This window comes from Cherax quadricarinatus, chromosome 16, assembly GCF_038502225.1.
Source record: "Cherax quadricarinatus isolate ZL_2023a chromosome 16, ASM3850222v1, whole genome shotgun sequence".
NCBI lineage: Eukaryota > Metazoa > Arthropoda > Malacostraca > Decapoda > Parastacidae > Cherax > Cherax quadricarinatus.
Genome location: NC_091307.1, coordinates 24,917,273 through 24,940,209, shown reverse-complemented (window position 1 = coordinate 24,940,209; position 22,937 = coordinate 24,917,273). Strand labels below are relative to the sequence as shown.

The 22,937-nt window shown below is 43.4% G+C and overlaps 1 protein-coding gene across 2 annotated transcripts; it reads left to right on the top strand.

The window, feature by feature from the left end:
* Positions 1-13,317: 13,317 nt before the first annotated feature.
* LOC128688884 (uncharacterized) lies at positions 13,318-21,425 on the top strand. Of its 2 annotated transcripts, none has more exons than XM_053776907.2 (3): positions 13,318-13,498; positions 20,050-20,593; positions 21,174-21,425. In XM_053776907.2, exons 2-3 carry the CDS (start codon positions 20,087-20,089, stop codon positions 21,252-21,254), a joined length of 588 nt encoding a protein of 195 aa, XP_053632882.2. In that variant the 5' UTR covers positions 13,318-13,498; positions 20,050-20,086; the 3' UTR covers positions 21,255-21,425. The 2 variants fall into 2 exon arrangements, with proteins under 2 accessions (XP_053632882.2, XP_053632883.2); XM_053776908.2 differs by lacking the exon at positions 13,318-13,498 and adding an exon at positions 13,510-13,631.
* Positions 21,426-22,937: the final 1,512 nt, after the last annotated feature.

Here is a 22,937-nt window from a genome sequence, read left to right as displayed (position 1 = left end):
AAACAAACAAAAAAGACTTATCACTAAAAAAAAAACTAGACAAACTAAATACATAACATCCAAAACAGAAGTGGCAGACAATGTCAGTTACACAAAAAAACATTGTAACACATTGATATAACAAATTCTACTAAAATAACCCAACCAACCGACTTCCAAACAAACAGTCGGAGTTATTATAAAACATGTAGGAATGAGTCCTACAAACATATATATATATATATATATATATATACATACATATATATATATATATATATATATATATATATATATGTATACATATACGCATGCATATACACACATACGTGTATGTGCATTTGTTCGTACAGAACAAACTGGATCATACATAGAAATAAAGCACTAAATGACTTTTCACCAAATAAACTAAAAAAATATTACATCCAATGATAGAACTATACCTAAGACATTGGTTCCCACAAACACACCTACACACACACAAAATTAATGTTACCGATTAACACTCAATATATAATATGACCTTCCAGTCAAAAGAAGGGTATATATAAACCCCATCAAAAACTTTTATATTTTGGTACATAGGTCATTTTGTACCCATTCAATACGATAAAAAAGAGACATATGACAAGGATAAATCTAACATCAGATTCGAATGTATAAAACATATCCTCACAATATACATATAAATATAAACCCCCTATATAAAATGGTTCTTATAACAATAAGAGAAAAAACAGAAAATCACATACTACTTTTGACTCTGTGATTTTACAAAATTCATAAAGGTCTACATACCCCGGAGCCCCCGACGGCTCCCTGCAAAAAAAAACTTTACCCACATCAACCACCTTGCAAACCAATCAACCTTCCTCATCAGGCTTCCAATCACTCCAAGAGGACACACCACTGAAGAGACCAACCCCTTGCCTCTCACCCCGTCACCAAACGGAGTAGACGTTCAACAGTAAGCTCACGATATCCCTCCGGAAAACTAATTACCCACCTTCCCCCATATAATTGTTTGTTCCTACATGCTGTCCTATAAAAACACGCCGCCAACGCTTTTATCCTAATGTTTCCCTCCACCTCCCTCATCCCCCAAGAAACATGCAAGTAATCAACTATTACGTATCTGATAGCCCTCCCCACCTCTTTGGATACCCCTCCCATATCTAACATTAAAGCCCTGAGGGTTGATATCTGTCCCCCCCCCCAATAAAAAGAAAACCCTCTTCAACCACAATCTTACCACCTCCAAAGCAGAACAAAAATATACTACATGAAAAGCCGTTTCAACTTCCCCACAAAAACCGCATGATGCCTCTCTCACAAAACCCATTCGTCTTAGCACCTCTTTCGATGCTAACGTCCCCATAAGAAATCTATAAACTAATTCCCTCGCTCTTGCCGGTATTCTTAATTTACTAAATTCCACCCATATCACTCTCCAATCATATGTGGGATACACTGCCATCCCTTGCATTGATTCCTGACGACGACCCACACCCACTAACCGTTTTACCTTGAGTTTTTTAACATTGCGTACCTTTAACATAAACCGCAACATATCTTCACACTCCACTAAGTCCCTGCCACCCCACCATTTGCGGATATCCCCCATCACCTCCCCCACCCGAAGACCCCTTTCCCCCGCTGCCCGAATATACCTCTGCTTCACATATAGCGCCTTCACCCTAGACCCTAATGCCATCAATCCCAATCCTCCCTGTCTTACCGCAGTCATTACCACATCTTTACCCAACCACGCCCTCCCAAAACCCCACACATACCTTAAGGCTCTTCTTTGTAATTCCATAATATCCTGACTTCTTAAGGGGTAAATTTCCGCCACTCCCCACACCTTACTATAAATCAGTGTATTTACCACCACAACCCTTTGATGCAAGGTTACATCCCCGGCCCTTAGACTCCTGAGCCTACTCAAAGCTCTGTCCATTACCATTTCTGAATTAACCCTCCTGCTCTCCTGTACATCTGCTAAATACAAAATCCCACAAATCTTTAGCCTATCTACAGTTATCCAGCCAAACTCCTCCCCCAAGGTCCCTCCTACCCAATTGCCTACCTCCAACAACCGTGATTTCTGCTTATTAACTCTCATCCCAGTAGCATTCCCAAAAATCTCAATTACCCTTCCCACTTTACTTAAATCTTCTATCTCATTAAGTAAAACAGTTGTATCATCTACATAACCAACAATATTCCCACAAAATCCACCTCTCTCCCCCATCCTTCCCATCCCACCATCAACCAGAACATAGAAAGGATTCTGCATACATGCAAAGAGTATTTGGGAGAGTGGACACCCCTGCCTTAAACCCCTCCCCATGCTTACTGAACTACCCAACCTACCATTTACCTGTACTCTCATCGATGCATTCTCATACAATGTCCTCACCCATCCAACCACCCTCCCTCCAAAACCCATTCTCACCATACTCTCAAACAAAAAGTCCCTATCCACATAATCATAAGCTTTCTCCCAATCCAGACCTAGAATACCTCCCTTACTACTACCCTCAAGGAAATCCCGAATACGTCCATGACCTTCCCGCATACTCCTCCCCGGGATACCAAATTGTCCCCCATGTATCACCGACCCCATGACCTTCTTCAGTCTATTACCCAAAATTTTCGCAAAAACCTTGTAATCTGCACACATCAAAGATATTGCTCGGTAAGCACTCAACTCTCTTCCCCCCCTCTTCTTTGGCACCAAAACTATGACACCCGTACTTTGCGATGTGCCCAACTTCCCACTAGTTAACATATGATCCAATAGCCTAACAAAGCACTGCCTAATACACCCCCAATGTGCTCTATAAAAATCATTTGGTATACCGTCTATCCCTGGTGTTTTCCCGGTACTCATCCCGAAAACTGCCTCTTCCACCTCAACCTCACTTATACCAACCTCCAACCCCACTCTATCCTGCTCACTTAAAACGCTATGGAACCCCCCTTCAAAAATACCCTCCCAGGAACCCCCCTCCCTCCAACTCCATTTCTCCCTAAACCAACTATCAGCATAGAGACTCATACTTTCAGTATTGGATAGGACTCGACCCACTGGATACCCTCCCACCCCAGGGCTTGTCTCCAATTGTAGAATGGTGGTTACACTCTGTCGGTCCCTAAATTTACGTAAAACAAACCCAGACGGCTTATCACCCCACAATACATCCTCTAACCCCGCCCTAACCCTAATTGCATCAAACCTATCATTGTGTATTTCAGCGATCCTGCTCCGCAGACTGTCCATGTCATCCCTCCTACCACCTCCCCCAACATAACAATCTTGCAACTGTCCCTCCAGATAATTTTGCAACCCAAAACGCCACCTCGCCTCTTCCCGTCCCCTAACCTTAAAAAAATTCGCTATTCCCGGTTTTGCCTGCATTTCCCACCAATCTAACAGATCTATCTCCCTGTCCCTAGCCTCCCAAAAAGGCAACCACCAATCACTGAAAAAAGGCCCCTCCTCCTCCTCCTTAAGAAGCCTTACATTTAATTTCCAGTACCCAGAATAAATACGCACCACTCCATCCCACATCAAATCTGCTATTACCGCCCTGTGATCCGAAAACCCCACATCGAAGGTTTGCACCCTCACAACATCTATACCCTGCTTAATATAAATTCTGTCCAATCGCGCTTCATATCCCCTACGGACGAACGTGTGCTCCACTAGGTATCCCCCCCTCCCCACCACATCAACAACCCCAATATCTCGCAATACATCCCTCAGCACACTCAGCACACAACCCGCCCCTCTCGGTTCGACATCACCACTCCTAATCACACAATTCCAATCACCACCTATTACTGTTATATCAGGCAAACCTCTCAAGTGATACAGCAATACCTCTCTGACAAAATCTACTTTTACCCTGGTATTGCTAGTTGCTGGCATGTAAACTCCTACAAAACTAGCTCGACTCTCACCCCAGACACCATCCACCCTCACGACCCTCCCACCCCCACCCTCTTCCCAGCCGAGGACACGCAAGGGGCTGGTCTCCTTTATCGCCACTGCTACCCCACCTTTCAATTGCAAACCACTGGTAACATACATCCGATATCCTTTTAACCGCAACACACAACCAGCCCTATGATTATGCTCTTGCAAAAAGCAAATATCTACATCAAACCGCCGTAAAAACCACTCCAACCAAACTTTCTTAACCTCAGTCTTAAGTCCATTGACATTAAGCGTGACACTTCTGAAAATTATAGAAGTGGCGGCTTTCCCCTATGCCGCTGGGATTTACTCGCTGCACTTTTCACATTACGTATTCCCTTACCACTCGAGTTATCCTGTGCAGTCACCTCCCCCCTCCCTCTCCCACTGTGCAACTCAGGCGCACCTCTAGCACTATGTGGCATCGGCTCCACAACCGCTGCCCATGACTTCTTCCCCGGCCTCTGCCCCGGGGTAATAACCTCGTCTATCTCTGATGCCGCAGTTCTTTTTCTAGAACTTCCACTTACACACATCTCACCCTCAGACGAATCCTCCTGGTGTACCTCCACGGCCACCACACACTCCAGCCTTTTCTTACTCAAGTCTTTCTCCACAATTTGTTGTCCCTCCAGCTCTCCAACTTCACATAAACTGAGGACACCTTCTACACCGGGCTCATCCCCATCCAAAAAATCCTTGATGACATCTGCCAGTAAACCCTCCTGAGTCGAAGCTTCCTGGACTAAAGACTCCTCAGATAACACCTTCGACTCCCCCGACTCCCCTGGGATAGTGACACACGTCTCCTCCTCCGCCACCTCCCGGTCGACCTCCTTGCTCCAGAGATCAGGCCTCCGGCCTCCAGAGGCAACAGAGCCAGGCACCAAATCACACGACTGTTGAATCACAATCGGCGTTTCCAGAATTCGAGGAGCCTGCCTCCTAGGACACTGGGCTGCCATGTGCTCATAAGAGCTGCACAGACGACATGTTTTTCTCTGACCCGCATAGTACACATAAACCTGTGTTCTACAACCGGTCATCGTTACATAGGATGGTATAGGCCTTGTTAAAGACATTTTAAGGGTGTAAGAACCTTCCGGCATTCCTTCATACGGACCATCCCTCCATACCCCCATGGTTGCAGAATGCACTGTCCCATAACTGCGAAAAAACTCCTGTAGTCCATACGCCGTAGCCTCGAAGGGTACATTCCGTACCTTCACCCATGTGTACTACTTAGAAACATCATGTAACACAACATCCATCGCTGAATTCACACTCATGCGTTGTTCCTGGTACTGCTCGACAATTCTTGTGTAGAAGCCGGCTCTCAGAAATTTCACGAAGATTCTTGACAAACCATTAAGAGCGACGCCATATAATTCCTCGTTGGGGATACCATATGTGTCCCTGATGATGTTAGGGAGAAGTACGTTCATCGTATCTCCACTTAACGTACCACGAACCAGCTCTATGCAGATAGTATTTACTCTCCGTACTGTATGTTCAGCCATTTTGATATCCCAAAATGAGCAGCGCACGTCCACACTACTCAATGGTTGTTGATGTACTGTGGTAGCTCACCTGAAAAACAGCAGAGGGGTGCTGGGCACAACCGCACTCCACCGTAGTCAGGCAGCGAATCAATTTATCTCATTTGGGCATACCCAAAAACATTTCCCTGTTTTAACACTGCTTGTAGCTAGTTCTTGGATATCTGCACAAGGGGCGTGACACCAGTTTCCACACAAATGACAATTTATCCATGTGGAAGCCCGTTTGTTTGACTGACCACAGACTACACACAGCTTCATAATGATTTGAATGGTTGATTTACTGCAATTCTACTAGCAACCTCTTGAATATTCTATTAATAACCTCCTTAAATGAAGCTCTAGCTATTTGTATTTCTGTTTCTAACTGTTTTTGTATATTGGACAGCTTACCGTGCACGTTCCTGATATATATTTAATGTTTGTGTTTATAAGGGCGCCTACAACCCCATCCGTTTACAGTCTGCTTTATTGTCCAACGAAACCGTTTGAAACCAGTCAAGGGTTCGGACCAGTCAAGGGTTCGGACCAGTCATGGGTTCGGACCAGTCAAGGGTTCGGACCAGTCGATCTGATCTGATCAGTGGGTCGCTTATTTAAAACATACTGGTCGGTGATTTGGGCTAACACATGAAGGATCTACTGGAAATTATCTACCCGAGTAATATGTGATTTGATTGATACAAAAGTATAACTTGCGTGTTGAAGAAACCGGTGATTTCTGGCAGCTCCTACAATGACGAACGGTCAACCTCAACCCTTGTTTATCAATCGCTGTATCTAGCTTTTCTATTTTTTTCCCGTCTCCACCACAATAAATGCTATATTATCACTATAGTTGACTGGTGGAAATTTTGGAGGAAGGACGCTTTTTCTGTAGTAATATTTGCTTCTGGTTGTGTATATTGCGACCGCTGGTAACTACAGGTTATATGAAATTCACAGTAACGTCTGGTATTTAAAGAAAAAAGAAACTAATGAAAGTCACTCCACTCCACTAAGTACCATTATAATACTGGTTAGTTGCTACTACAACACTGTATTCTGCTATTCACTGGTATCACTAGATTATATGCGAGTACACTAGCAAACCAGGAAGATTATTAAAAACAGCTGACCTGTGGTAAGTTTCTGGCGACTTCTGGCACCAGCCTCTATAGGCTTATCACTTCATTTACAAATTCACCTGTTTTCAAATGACACTTTAGCCTTTATCAACAATATACTAGGGAGCCACTGTAGTATACACTATACACTATGTATACTCAATGTTATCAGGGAGACTTTCTTTCCTCCGACACGAAAAGTTCAATTATTATTATTTTTTTCACACGGGACACAGGCCTATGATTCCCCTCTGGCAGTAAACTCTGCTAGGTAGTGCACACTAATTCTCCTTTTTTGACTCAGTATATAATGTTTTCCGCCCAAGATTGGTTCCAGGCGCTAGAGGGATGTATCGTATAGGATTGATGACACAAATTAAAGTTCTAGCACGTAAGAGCCACCGTGAAAACACCAGAAAACCCGGAGCACAACGAGGCACGCTGACACTCTGTACATAACTCATACTATATATATAATAATTACTGATCATTCGTCTCTCAGCCCTTGAGTAGAGAGGACGTGTGCTGCTGCTACCCCCTGGTGTTGACTGGGTGCAGTAATATTTTCACAACATGGCGCAGGCTTGTCGCCGGAGAGTCAATACAGTCTGTATTGAATTAACCAGTGGAGCTATCACTGGGCCGTCTATGGAGCTACTTCTACCAGCAATAATTAGAGACACCTACGGCGTAGCTACTGAAGAGATTTGTGGACTTGCCTTGAATGGCACGAAGAGGATATTTCTTAAATTCAATTCGACGAGTATGTATGAGACAGTGGTTAACAAGTTTCAGGAAGTGGCCATACCTGTGAATCATGCTGTCACGGTGAGGATGCATGATGTATCAAGTTACTTCACTTGGGTGAAGATCAGGAATGTGCCATTTGAGGCGGATGCATCTGACATAAGGTTTGCCATGAGTAAATATGGGACGGTACACACGGTTACTGCCGGAAGATGGTCAGCTGGTACGTATATGGGAATACCTGAGGGTACGTACTCTGCAAAGATGACGATACGACATCCTATACCGTCGTATGTGGTGATGGAAGAATTCAGAACTCAGGTATTTGTGACATACGCAGGGCAACGACGCACTTGTCGTTTGTGTGGGTCGTATGAACACCTGGCAGCGCAATGTGGTAGAGGACGTGGAGACAACGACCTGCAACAACGAAGAAACGTAGAGGTGAGGAGAGTGGAGCAAGAACAGCCTTTTTCGACACTGACTCCGCAGAGTGCGTCATGGAGTGAGGAGGTTGAGAAGGCAGAGAAGATGGCAGGTGCTACCAGTGGGGGAGACTCCCCTTCCTTGGACGTGGTTCAGGCATTGGAGGAGATCATCGCAGAAGTGAATGATAGCAAGGAGGAAGCATTGACGACGCTTGTGGATATTTCGGGCACGGGGCCGTATCAGGAAGAAGGCACGATCCTGGATCTTGGGACTATTATGGAGGATGGAGGGGCGAAGGTAGTTCGTCCTAAGGTGTGTGACAAGGCTGTCTTGTCGGTGAATACGGTGGAGGTTGAGGTTCATCGTGGTGATGAGCTTGATGACGAGATGCAGGTCGACGGTACGACGCGAAAGCGCGCAGCAGTGCTTTATGATTCAGATGAAGTGCTTACGCCCGCACAACGTTCAGGGAAGAAAACATGGGCGGATGTCACGCAGAGGGGTTCAAAAGACACTCAGGGACAGGGATCGAGTAAGAGTGCACAAAAAGTGGGGGGGAGGGATAAGAGTGCAATGAGGCGATCAGGTGACAAAAAGGTTGTGTCAAGAGGGAAACCACCTTTGTCGGTTTTAAGTGCTTGACATTGAACATCAATGGTTTGAGGTCGCAGAGAAAGTGTGAGTGGTTTAGGGAGTTTTTGGAGCGTCATGGTGTTGACGTGGTGTTCTTGCAGGAGCATAATTATAGACATGGTTATGAGTTGAAGGTGGAGGGATATAAGGTGTATGTTGAACATGCGGTCAGATTGAAAGGCGGTGTGGCTATATTGGTAAAGGAAACTAGCCCGTTGGTTGTCAGGCATTGTGAAGGGGGGGAGGGGAGGGTGATACGTGTGGATGGATTATGGGGTCAGGTACAGATGACGTTGGTGTGTGTGTATGGACCGGCAGAGGGAGACGTACGCGTTAAGAATAAATTTGTGAGGGACGTGTTGGTTTACTACTTGCGTGGATTGCCAGGGGTAGCCGTGATAGGAGGTGATTGGAACTGTGTGATAAGGCGTAAGGATGTGGAACCGAGGGGGGCGGGGCATTGTATGGGAACATTGGGAGAATTGTTATCAGGGGTGGGTTTAATCGATATCTGTGGGGGGGGGGAGGTAGAGCATACATTTATTAGGCGTGGGTATGCTGCTAGGCTCGATCGTTTGTACGTCCCCAGAAGGGTAGTAATACATAGGGTGAGGGTGTTGGATGTGGTATTTTCTGATCATAGGGGTGTTATGGTGGATTTGGGTTGGGAGGGGTTGCCACGAAGGGGTAGGGGGTATTGGAAGTTAAATGTAAAGTTGCTGCATGAAGAAGAATATAGACAGTCATTTAAACAGTTTTGGGAGGGGTTGGAGGCAGAAGCGCCTGGGAATGGTGATCTGGTTAGATGGTGGGACTCGGTGGCGAAATCAGGTATTAAGGATTTTTATGTACGTAATGGGAGGGAATATAATAGGTTAAAGTATGGGTTTCAATCTTATCTTGAGGGGCAGTTGAGGGCTTGCTACGAACGAGGGAGGGTTAGTTACCCGGTGGGAGATATTGAGGGATTAAAGGAGAGCATTAGGGATTTGCAAAATGAAAGATTTGATGGTGCACGCGTTTTGGCGGGGTTGGAGGAGGTGTTATGGGGTGATAGGCCATCGGCGTGTGTATTGAGAGGACAGCGTAAGAGGAGAGCGGCGACGGAGATGATGGGATTAACTGTTCATGTGGGGATGGGAGGGTATAGGGAAGGGCAGGTATTGATGTCGACTGAAGGTATGAGTGGATATCTTGATGTATGGTTTAGGTCATATGCACAACATGTGGGTATACGAGATGATGCTTTAAGGGAAATGGGTGGTTATGTGCAATGCGAGCTTGATGGTAGAGATAGGGAGACTTTGGAAGGACAGATTACGGAAGGGGAAATTTGGCAAGCTATAGCAGGTGCAAGTTTAGGTAAGGCACCGGGTGTAGACGGGTTGCCTAATGATTTTTATGTTAAGAATTGGGAAGTATTGAGGAGATTTTTAGTCAGATTGTTCAATGTAATGAAGGAAGATGGGGCAATGGGTGAGCAGCAAAGGACTGCTGTTGTTGTATTAGTGCCGAAGGGTGGACAGACCACGGTAGAAGATTACCGTGCAATATCGCTTATGTGCGGTGATTATAAGTTATTTGCAAGGGTATTAGGGAACAGAATCAAACAGGTTTTAGGTAAAGTAATTGATAGAGGACAATATGGCATACCGGGTAGATCAATGTATGAAGGGCATGGAGTTATTAGGAGTTTTATAGAGCATAGGGGGGAGGGGGGAGGGGGTGTTTTGGCTCTGGATTGGAGAGCTGCTTATGATAGCGTAGAAAGGGATGCATTATGGAGTTTTATGCGTTGGTTGGGTTTCGGGAGGGAAATTGTTTCTTGGGCAAAAACTTTGTATCTGGGTGCAGTTATGAGAATTCAGGTTAATGGACGACTAGGTGATAGCATACAGATGGGAAGGGGTTTGCGACAGGGATGTCCTCTGTCGCAAATTTTGTTTGCATGTCTTCAGGAACCCTTTTATAGGGCAGTTAGGTGGAGTATGGCGAGAGCGAGGGTTGGTTTTGCACGAGAAGGGGAAGCGGGTATAGTGGGTTACGTGGATGATACGACTGTCTTGGTGAGGGATGTGAGGGATTTACATAAGGTAGGAAGGGTGATAGACGTTTTTGGTGAGGCTACGGGGATGAAAATTAATGTAGTAAAGTCCAAGTATTTGGATCTAGGGGATAGTGTACATAATGGTGAGACTGTTGAGGGTGGATGGCGTGTGGTAGATCAGCTGTTGATATGTGGGATAGTGTACATGCGGAATGATAGGGATGCACAAGAGGCAAATTCGAGGCGCACCGTGGATGGAGTTTTGAAAAGATTGGGAGGTTTGAGGGCAGAGCAATTATCGTTGCATCAAAGGGTTATAGTCACGAATGTCCTGTTGTATAGCAAGTTATGGCACGTGGTGGCAATATATCCGTTACGACGGTGTGAGGTGCAACGGTTGCAACTGCGAGTATTCAGATTTATATGGGGATCGGGTTGTGACTGGCTAAGTAGAGGGGTGGTGTCGCTTCCCATTAGCCAGGGGGGGCTGGGGCTTATACCTCTTGAGAAACGTATGTTGAGTGTGTTTCTGAAAAGGGGGTTTGTGAGGGAGGGGGTGAGGGGGGGAGGCCTTGAAAGACTGCGCATGGATATGCAACGGTGGTGGAGGGGTAGGGATTTAATGTTTGGGGAGGCTATGTTGCGAGTTTTACTGAAGGTAAGGGATCCGAAACAGCTTAAATTGAAGGTTCTTGAGAGGGTGGGGGGTGGGTCTGTGGTGGCGGCAGTTGAGGGGGCATACCCTATGTATGCATGGGGTTCTGTATGGAAATGTCTTCAACAACTACGTGTAAAACCAAGTGTCAGGGAGGTTATGTTTAGGTTTTTACATGGGATTTTGCCGTCTGGGGTTGTGTTATTTAATAGGAGATTAAGGGAGGGTGGGGAGTGCAAAGCGTGTGGATGTCCGGAAACCATATTTCACGCTGTGTACTTTTGTACTTGTTTAGAAGATGTGAGGGTCTGGCTAAGTAGGGTAGTTAGGTTAGTGGGTGGGGAAGGGTTACAGGTGTTGCGGGTGTTAAGTTTAGATATAGGTGGGTGGAGTCAGCAGGTGGTGAATGCGGTTGCGTATGTGGTCACTGATTTTATTTATATATCTTGGGCAATGAGGGAGGTGGGAGTCGAGGAAAGGATAAGAGTGTTAGGGGCCACGATGTATAGAACAAAGTGCCGCAATAGGGATCTTTATGGGGGAAGATGGGAGACAGCATTTACTGAAGGTTATCGTAGATTCAGGTTGAAGGATTTAAGAGATTTAAGTGTCAAGTAAGGGGTTGCGGCGGGCTAGTTTTCTTGAGTATGGACATGTGTATGGATGTTAGCGTGTGTGGTATGTTTGGTAATATAATAAATAAGCTTCTTTTGTGATGTGAGTTTGGTCGGGGTAGTTGTGCAAGATATGTTTTTCACATTGTTTTTCAGAAGGTATTGAATATAATATGTAAGTAGTGTTGTTGCACTACATTGTGTGTATGTGTGAGAGGGTACATCTCACAGTATTTGTGTGTTTGAAGGTTTGAGGTGACACAAGGCATGATCTAAGTATGTTTGGTTTTTCTTTTTGTCCTCAAATGTGTTATACAAAGATAATACTGTGGTGTATGTGATGTGTAGGTTTATAGGTATTCAACATGCTTGTTGTATGTTCCCTTTTCGATAATTTGTTTTAATTGTCATTTCAATGTACTTTGTATAGTATTATACAATGGTATTGTTCTTTGCCATATGAAGTGGTTTTTTTTTTAGGTTATGTTATGTTCTAGGTTTTTGTATGTTAAGATGTACTTAGACTGTCAGCACCCTGATATAGGTTTTTCATGCTATGTTCTTAACGTAAGTTTTGGCTGTATGGTATACAGATATATCTAGCCAGTTTATAGACGCTTTCCTTTTGTGTCTGAGATTTTTGTATACGGGTTTATTGTAACTGTAATGAGTCGGTTTTAAGCTGTTTTCTTGGTATGTTTATTTGTATTTGTATATGGGATAAGTATGTAGATGTTCTAGTAGGATTATGATGTTAGAGATCCATACTGTTTCCTTTTATTTTTATTTTTATGTATACTGTATTGGTTATAAATAAAATATAAAAAAAAAAATTACTGATTGGCTTTCTATATATTAAGAATTCGACTTTGTTGTATTTTTAAACAATTAAAATATGTAGTAACTACATAGTTATTTTGTCCAATCTCACCAGAAAATTTTAGTTCAATTAATGTTCGTAAAATAAATATAAAATATTTTTTATTTTTTTTTCTAATATTGTCGTCGTTATGGCAACATTATCAAAATATATCTCAGTACAACTCTTGGTTACCTAGTTTGTTATAATCAGGGGGAGCGCTAAATTAGCAGGGGAAATAAAGTCTATGGAGAAAGGGAGTCAATTGGATTTAATCCAAGGAAGAGGTGGTTAGGTCTATATTTTGGATCAAGAGCCTTCATTCGCACCCAGGAAGGTCCCATGAAGTGTATTGGGGTTAAAGCCGTTACATTATACTACACAACGTTCATGAATATTGTATATCATCTGTTTCACCGTCTATCATGAATCCTTGACTCCTTAAGTTGGTTATTACAGTATATATACACTGAAAGATATGTACAGCAGTTGTTATGGAGTTTACATTGTGCGTGGAGCCAGAAATACTCTCTGCTTTACTGGTGATTTGATACCGGTGTCGAACTATCACGAACATCTTACTTGAACATAATCTTTATATTCTGAATCTTTACAATAATGACCCGCTGATCTTGATAGTTTTCACCACTATATGTATATAAACGATTTATACAGCCTTCAGTGTATATATACTACTGCCTTTGGTGCCTGAACATAGAGGAATATCGCACGCCTTAATGTACAATGTTCGAGGATACACCAGTACTGAAGTTATGAGACCGCTCGAGTACTGTGGCAGTTGATCTTAAGAGCGTCAGTCAGTCAGTCAGTCAGTCAGTTGGTGTTAACATTACTCAGTGACTCATCATTATCCACTGCACCTCTGTAAGTTATACTAGAAGTGGATAAAGCAGTTATCTTAGAATTATGTTATTCATATTAGGTTGAACGTGTTTTAGTTATTTAGGTTAATGTGTCGTCTATAAGACAACACTGACTATAACATCCCATAACGCCAGTAAGTGCAATTATATGTAAAGGTAGAAGGAACTTGTGGTCTAGTGAAGGTGGTAGGATTCAGTAAGTTTATTCAGGTATACACAAATAGTTACATAATTATCATACATAGCAGCATGTATGTAGAGAACCCATGATAACCCAAAAGGCTCTGCACGTATGCTATGTATGATAATTATGTAACTATTTGTGTACACCTGAATAAACTTACTTAATCCTACCACCTTCACTAGACCACAGGTTCCTGTGGACGAGTGTTCAACTTATCCTGAATGTAAATATTTTATCTCGATAACTACATTGGATCCTAGCGAAACAACTTTTCTGGCATAGACTAGGGAATTACTTGTCAAACTTCGTAGTTTAGTTAGTTTAATATGTTTATTATGCACCCCATACCCATCCTGTGGGCGGTAGTCAAAAGATTACAGAGGTACATAATTGGTCCAGGGACTGGACTCCAAAGTTTTGATAGCTGAGCAAGTTACAGAGGTAATGAACTCACAATTTACAAAGGTAATGAACTCACAATTTACAAAGGTAATGAACTCCAGGTAAGTCTGGTCACAATCATGACAAGTTACAAAGGTATTTACAGATTACAGAGGTACGTAATGGGTCCAGGGACTGGGCCCCCAAAGTTTTGATCAAACTTCGTAGGTAATTGTGAAACTTCATTCAGTTTAGGTACCTCAAGTGCGTGCTCGTGGCTCAATGGGTAGCGGCCTTGACTCACTGAGGAACTGGTTAGATCTCCGGACGAGTTGAAACGTCATGAATATTTTCTTACACTTTAATGTTTAGGTGTACAGGGACATTAAGTAGGTACCGGGGGTTAGCAGACTGCGGGTTGCATCCTGGGGAAGAGGACTAATGGAAACCAGGCAGTATCCGCCAAAAAGGGTAACTTTTAATCCAACTGTCTTCCAAATCTCAACGTTGATGTAACCTGGAGTTTACCTGGAGAGAGTTCCGGGGGTCAACGCCCCCGCGGCCCGGTCTGTGACCGGGTGGATCAGAGCCTGATCAACCAGGCTGTTACTGCTGGCTGCACGCAAACCAACGTACGAGCCACAGCCCGGCTGATCAGGAACCGACTTTAGGTGCTTGTCCAGTGCCAGCTTGAAGACTGCCAGGGGTCTGTTGGTAGTCCCCATTATGTATGCTGGGAGGCAGTTGAACAGTCTCGGGCCCCTGACACTTATTGTATGGTCTCTTAACGTGCTAGTGACGCCCCTGCTTTTCATTAGTGGGATGTTGCATCGTCTGCCAAGTCTTTTGCTTTCGTAGTGAGTGATTTTCGTGTGCAAGTTCGGTACTAGTCCCTCTAGGATTTTCCAGGTGTATATAATCGTGTATCTATCCCACCTGCGTTCCAGGGAATACAGGTTTAGGAACCTCAAGCGCTCCCAATAATTGAGGTGTTTTATCTCCGTTATGCGCGCCGTGAAGGTTCTCTGTACATTTTCTAGGTCAGCAATTTCACCTGCCTTGAAAGGTGCTGTTAGTGTGCAGCAATATTCCAGCCTAGATAGAACAAGTGACCTGAAGAGCGTCATCATGGGCTTGGCAGCCCTCGTTTTGAAGGTTCTCATTATCCATCCTATCATTTTTCTAGCAGATGCGATTGATACAATGTTATGGTCCTTGAAGGTGAGATCCTCCGACATGATCACTCCCAGGTCTTTGACGTTGGTGTTTCGCTCTATTTTGTGGCCAGAATTTGTTTTGTACTCTGAAGATTTAATTTCCTCGTGTTTACCATATCTGAGTAATTGAAATTTCTCATCGTTGAACTTCATATTGTTTTCTGCAGCCCACTGAAAGATTTGGTTGATGTCCGCCTGGAGCCTTGCAGTGTCTGCGATGGAAGACAGTCATGCAGATTCGGGTGTCAACTGCAAAGGAACACACGGTGCTGTGGCTGACATCCTTGTCTGTCAGATATGAGGATGAGGAACAAGATGGGAGCGAGTACTGTGCCTTGTGGAACAGAGCTTTTCACCGTGCCTGCCTCGGACTTGACTCTGTTGACTACTACTGTGTTCTGTTAGTGAGGAAATTATAGATCCATCGACCGACTTTTCCTGTTATTCCGTTAGCACGCATTTTGTGCGCTATTACGCCATGGTCACACTTGTCGAAGGTTTTTGCAAAGTCTGTATATATTACATCTGCATTCTTTTTGTCTTCTAGTGCATCTAGGACCTTGTCGTAGTGATCCAATAGTTGAGACAGACAAGAGCGACCTGTTCTAAACCCATGTTGCCCTGGGTTGTGTAACTGATGGGTTTCTAGATGGGTGGTAATCTTGCTTCATAGGACTCTTTCAAAGATTTTTATGATATGGGATGTTAGTGCTATCGGTCTGTAGTTCTTTGCTGTTGCTTTACTGCCCCCTTTGTTGAGTGGGGCTATGTCTGTTGTTTTTAGTAACTGTGGGACGACCCCCGTGTCCATGCTCCCTCTCCATAGGATGGTAAGGCTCGTGATGGGGGGCTTCTTGCAGTTCTTGATGAACACGGAGTTCCATGAGTCTGGCCCTGGGGCAGAGTGCATGGGCATGTCATTTATCGCCTGTTCGAAGTCATTTGGCGTCAGGATAACATCAGATAGGCTTGTGTTAACCAAATTCTGTGGCTCTCTCATAAATTCATTTTGATCTTCGACTCTCAGTCTGGTTAGTGGCTTGCTAAAAACTGGGTCATATTGGGACTTGAGTAGCTCACTCATTTCCTTGCCGTCATCTGTGTAGGACCTATCTTATTTTAGTAAGGGCCCAATACTGGACGTTGTGCTCGACTTTGATTTGGCATAGGAGAAGAAATACTTTGGGTTTCTTTAGATTTCATTTATGGCTTTTAGTTCTTCCCGCGATTCCTGACTCCTATAAGATTCCTTTAGCTTAAGTTCGATGTTTGCTATTTCTCTGACCAGTGTCTCCCTACGCATTTCAGATAGATTGACCTCTTTTAGCCGCTCTGTTATTCTTTTCCGTCGCCTGTAAAGAGAGCGCCTGTCTTTCTATTTTACATCTACTCCTCCTTTTTCTTAGGAATAAGTCTTGTGCATACATCGAGTGCCACCAAGTTAATCTGTTCTAGGCACAAGTTGGGGTCTGTGTTGCTTAGTATATCTTCCCAGCTTATATCGGTTAGGACTTGGTTTACTTGGTCCCACTTTGTTTTTGTTATTGAAGTTGAATTTGGTGAATGCTCCCTCGTGACTAATCTCATTTTGTCGGTCTGGGGCTCCGTGCATACATGTCTGAACCTCAATTATGTTGTGATCTGAGTATATTGTTTTTGATATGGTGACATTTCTTATCAGATCATCATTGTTAGTGAAGTTGGGGTCTAGTGTATTCTCCATTCTAGTAGGCTCTATTATTTACTGGTTTAAATTGAATTTTGTGCAGAGATTTAAAAGCTCGTGTGAGTGAGTTTTCATCAGAGCTGCCTCCTGGTGTTATTACTGCAACATTTGCTATATTCCTCCATTTTAGGTGCCTTAAGTTGAAATCCCCCAGGAGCAAGATGTTGGGTGCAGGAGCTGGTAGATTTTCCAGACAGTGGTCAATTTTTAACAGCTGTTCCTGGAATTGCTGGGATGTTGCATCCGGAGGCTTGTAGACTACCACAATGACTAGGTTTTGGTTCTCGACCTTTACTGCTAAAACTTCCACTACATCATTTGAGGCATTAAGCAGTTCTGTGCAAACAAGTGACTCTGCAATGTACAAGCCAACCCCCCCCCCTTTTGCCTGTTCACTCTGTCACATCTGTAGAGGTTGTAATCTGGGATCCATATTTCGTTGTCCAAGTGATCCTTTATGTAACTATGGCAGTCTTGAAACGTTTGGCATGTGCAAGTGCCCCAAGGCAACGTAGACCCCATTCCCAGAATCTTGAAGTGACTTCACCTTAAAACCCTCTGGCCTAGCTTCAAATTCGACGACAGCGGAGTAATAGTAATGTGGCAAATGTAGTTGACAATCTTGTGTAGTTTATTCCCATTAAATCGCAGTCTTCCTCTCCTGGACGCTCCCGCTTGTCTACATGACATAACTGTAAGAACTATTGTTAATGCTAGCTATCAATTTTACATTAAATTGTTGCGTTCATTAATTAAGGTAACGGAACGCTGTCATATAGAACTAGTTATAACTTAAGAATGAAAGATTTTTTAAGTCATATTGGTTAGAAATTACTCTGGTGGGAAGGTGTCGAGTAACATCTCGGCTCAATGGAGTCTCTGATAAGACCTTAGTTAACACACAGACGTATGCCCTGCATAATAAAGGGCTTTCTGTAATGAATGTCAGTAATACTATTTCTGAATAAACTGTACTTTGTAGAAAGTTATTACAGATTTCTACGACGGTGTATATTAGATTAACTCTAACCTACTGTTGCGATCCCCTCGTGGGAGGTTCCTTGATGCTGGTGAGGGGCTCTTGATCTAGGGAATTGTATCTGCTTCAATTCCCTGAATGCCTCTACAGGCTCTATATAATTCCTAGTTCAGCGCTTCCCCATGACACTACTACGCCAGTTTGAGATGGCGTTAAACTTTCCTGTGAGGAATATTTGTAAAAATTATTGGATCTTGTATTAGAATAGGATTAATTAATGCTGTCCTATTTTTTCTTCAGCATTGTTTAAATATCATAATAAAATTTTCGTTGTATACCCTTATGTTAAAGTAATTAAGCATTCGTAGTGGGTACGTGCCAGAAGACACAAAAATGAAATATTGCAATAGGCATATTGACTAGTCTCGTCCACTCTTGTACCCATTTAACTATTCTTAGTTTCCCAGACAGCTTGGTGCATCTTGAGGCGGTTTCATCTGCAACTCGGAACCTTGGAATGGTGATACCTTACATGTGATAGGTGTGGAAAATTTTGAATTTTTCCAAATTCAGCACGTGTAAATTTAAATATAATTGTGTATTTAAAATGTCGATTTGACCCTTCGCGCAATTGTGAAGGAGGGTGCGCAGCGGCCGTGGAGTGATACAATAGAGGATGCCATAGTGAAACTGAATGTGAGCCCTGGTCTGTTAATTGTAATGTAATCGGACATTATTGAAGTTCAGTTTATGTATATCGAACTCTGGCTGTAATTTAGAAATTGCAGTCACGTTCCCACTGGAGAATTGGGATAGTGGGGGGGGGGGACCCTTACAATTTGACTAAAAGGACAAAAATAGGGGACTCCAATTCTTCCAGCAGCACACCTTAAAGTGATGCTAACCCATAATGTATAGTAGTTTTTGCATTGGCCATCATAAACTCTAGCAATTAGGGTAGCATTAGGGTGTTACACATAAATTGATCCATTAATTAAATGGAAAGTGATAATACGAATTTCTTTTCTAATAACACCATTGTATTGTGTATTGTACTAAGTTATATTTTGTGTACCCAGCAAGTAATACAAAATATAGTTCACACAATTTTAATTTTTGTGAGTGGTACAATAGTGGGCATCAAGGGAGACAGTTCTATGGCCTGCTGTGACTGTCCTACTTACATCGCCCAGATTACTTGCACATAATAACTCGGGTAATACCCTGTAAACCTCGTGCAGGTAATTCTCTTAATAATTAACAATAAGCTCAAATAGGCAGACCTTCGCTCTTATTTCTACCCAAAAGTACAGCAGAAGCATAGTTTGAAGTTACCTAGAATGATACTTGGTCTATAATCAGTTATCTCTGCAAATGTTCACGCTAGTTGGAAATGTGCCCTCAAACGTTGCGATAAGCTTTAATGTTGTGGTAAAGCTTGTGGGACAGTTGTTAGTTTCCAAGTTTACCTGGAGAGGGTTTCGGGGGTCAACGCCCCCGCAGCCACACCCAAGCAGACGTACGAACCACAGCTCTGTTAGTCGGGTACTAACTTTGGGTGCCTGTCCAGTGCCTTCTTAAATACAGCCAGGGTTCTATTGGCAATCCCCCTTCATGTATGCTGGGAGGCAGTTGAATAGTCTTGGGCCATGGACACTTATTGATTATCTTTATAAGTCGCATATATTAATCTGTAGATAAAGCCAGAGCTGTTATCTCCCATATTCATATTTCCAGTGATGGCTAGAGTAATGGTACACGAGTATAACTAACTGATTTCACAACAGCCAAAACAAATCTAGCTAGTTGTGTGCATTCTGTTCCTCGTATTATGTCATTACTAGTACTGTATCTGAGGACAGTTTGTGTACGATACTATAAATTTTGGTTACTGTTTGCAAACTGCAATTAGTTCTTGCTCGGTGTGTAACTTCACGTAGGTTCCGTTGCTAATTCTTTTTGGCTTTAGTTTCTTTCCTGATTTAAAAGTACTGGGTGGAAGGAAGAGGGACAAGGGTGTCGTATTAAACCAGTGCTATTTTACTTGCTAAATTAACTTTTCCAGATTTCGGTGGAAGCTCCATAATTAAGCAAATTAAACCATGGAGTCAAGCCAACCCTCTATTTACCAAGAGCCTCTCGCCTCTGCAAGGTGTCAGACGCCTCAAACTGTGGCTGCCTACCAGTCTGACCCATACATGACTTGCCACAAGAACCAGGCCTCTGTACACGAGGCATCACAGCCCACAGTTTTGTATGGAGGAGTCCAACCATCGGTAGAGTACAATATGCGGCAATCTTTGCCACATACGGTCCAACCATATATGCAGTACCAGTCTACGCAAGCATCTGTGCAGTATACTACTCTACCAACTGTTAAATACACTACGACCCAAGCATCTATGCCGTATAATGCTCAGCCTGCTGTGCCATACACGGCACAGCCATTTGCACAGTATCAAGCCTCCCAAGAATATGTACAGTATACTCAACCATCTGTGCAGCTCAATATACTACCAACTGTCGTGTATCAGAGCCAGCCTCAGGTGTGTGTAGCTGTGCCACCACCGCAGACTCTGCTAGTAACCAACCATCAACCACCTCTCAAGGTAAGGTACACTGTTTTAGTTTCCGGTAATGGAAGCTTTGGTGCCTCTCAAACTAATGGTTTGCACAAGCACTAGAAATGTTAGTATCATAGCGTAGGAAGTTCTTAGCTTCCCAAACGATTTCTTTTAGCTAATTTAAATCACCATAAGACTTTTGATCTCCAAGTTTAGAAACCATTTGTGCAACGACACTGGGTAGCTGGGAGAATTTTTTTACACCAGTGATGTTGCATTCCTAGAGTGGGTTATTTCCTTTTCGGAACTGTAACTGGGAAGGATGATCCCAATAATGAAACGGTAACCTTGGTAAAACTTTCTAGTAACTTTAACCTAAATTTTGATTTAGGTAATCAAATTTATTACGCGAAATGCCAATTTATTTTCTTGCATTCCTAAGGTAATATGAAAGAATTCACAATTAAATCCTTTTGAACTAGAGGAAGCGCGAAACTCATAAGGGTCGTATAACCCTAGGTAATGAGGACATTCCGGTTAATGCCTTCCCGGAAGTAAAGGTCGCCTCGGCAGCCTGAAGGCACCTTGAGATCAAATTTAGTGCTAAAAGTGTCTTACTTCACAGGTGTGTGGGGATAAACCCAGGACGGTGATGGTGGTCAAGCGAAAGAGACATCACCACCACCACCATTGTCATGGCTTTTAATGTTCCGTTGAAGTAGCCCCCCCCCCCCACACACTATCCTGCCAAGACTTTTGTTTATCATTTGTCAAAGTATTTTAACTAATAAAAAAAATTGCTGAATAAAATTTTTAATACGGGCTTTCACGCCAGTCTATAGATATTCCATTTTTTAAATAAAAAGCAATAGTTTTCTGTTTTATATTTTAACACCAATTTCATTCGTTCTGAATAGTGTGCATACTACTGGTTGACTGGCTTGTTATTGCTGCCCTTCATGGGAGGGAAGGAGCAGGGAAAGGTGCATTGATGGTAATGGCTCTTGATTCAAGGAATTAAAGAACTTATCGGGGTCCCTACAAAAGCAAGATTCAACAGGCGGTGCAACATCCCCCTCCCCAGTGAAAAGCAGGGGTGTCATGAGTATAGACAGTGTCAGGGTCCCCAAGACTTTCAGCTGCCTCCCAGCATACATAAGGGAGATTAACAATAGAACCCTAGAGTCAAATTTAGATTCAGAATGGAATTAGGAAAGTACGGTTTTCAAAAAAATTATCGATGCGTTGAACAATCTTCAGAATACCTGGAGTTTACCTGGAGAGAGTTCCGGGGGTCCACGCCCCCGCGGCCCGGTCTGTGACCAGGCCTCCTGGTGGATCAGAGCCTGATCAAAAAGGCTGTTGCTGCTGGCTGCACGCAAACCAACGTACGAGCCACAGCCCGGCTGATCAGGAACTGACTTTAGGTGCTTGTCCAGTGCCAGCTTGAAGACTACCAGTGGTCTGTTGGTAATCCCCCTTATGTGTGCTGGGAGGCAGTTGAACAGTCTCGGGCCCCTGACACTTATTGTATGGTCTCTTAACGTGCTAGTGACACCCCTGCTTTTCATTGGGGGGGATGGTGCATCGTCTGCCAAGTCTTTTGCTTTCGTAGTGAGTGATTTTCGTGTGCAAGTTCGGTACTAGTCCCTCTAGGATTTTCCAGGTGTATATAATCATGTATCTCTCCCTCCTGCGTTCCAGGGAATACAGGTTTAGGAACCTCAAGCGCTCCCAATAATTGAGGTGTTTTATCTCCGTTATGCGCGCCGTGAAGGTTCTCTATACATTTTCTAGGTCGGCAATTTCACCTGCCTTGAAAGGTGCTGTTAGTGTGCAGCAATATTCCAGCCTAGATAGAACAAGTGACCTGAAGAGTGTCATCATGGGCTTGGCCTCCCTAGTTTTGAAGGTTCTCATTATCCATCCTGTCATTTTTCTAGCAGATGCGATTGATACAATGTTATGGTCCTTGAAGGTGAGATCCTCCGACATGATCACTCCCAGGTCTTTGACGTTGGTGTTTCGCTCTATTTTGTGGCCAGAATTTGTTTTGTACTCTGATGAAGATTTAATTTCCTCATGTTTACCATATCTGAGTAATAGAAATTTCTCATCGTTGAACTTCATATTGTTTTCTGCAGCCCACTGAAAGATTTGGTTGATGTCCGCCTGGAGCCTTGCAGTGTCTGCAATGGAAGACACTGTCATGCAGATTCGGGTGTCATCTGCAAAGGAACACACGGTGCTGTGGCTGACATCCTTGTCTATGTCGGATATGAGGATGAGGAACAAGATGGGAGCGATAGGGCAATAGAGGCTAAGATCTTGGGTAGCTTAAAAACAAGCAAATATATGAGCGAAGGGCTGGGTTTGATTAATAACTGAG

Coding starts and splice junctions, on each gene's coding strand:
- LOC128688884 (XM_053776907.2), top strand. CDS start 20,087: ATGGAGTCAAGCCAACCCTCTATTTACCAAGAGCCTCTCGCCTCTGCA. Junction 20,594..21,173: donor ACCATCAACCACCTCTCAAG/GTAAGGTACACT, acceptor CTTACTTCACAG/GTGTGTGGGGATAAACCCAG.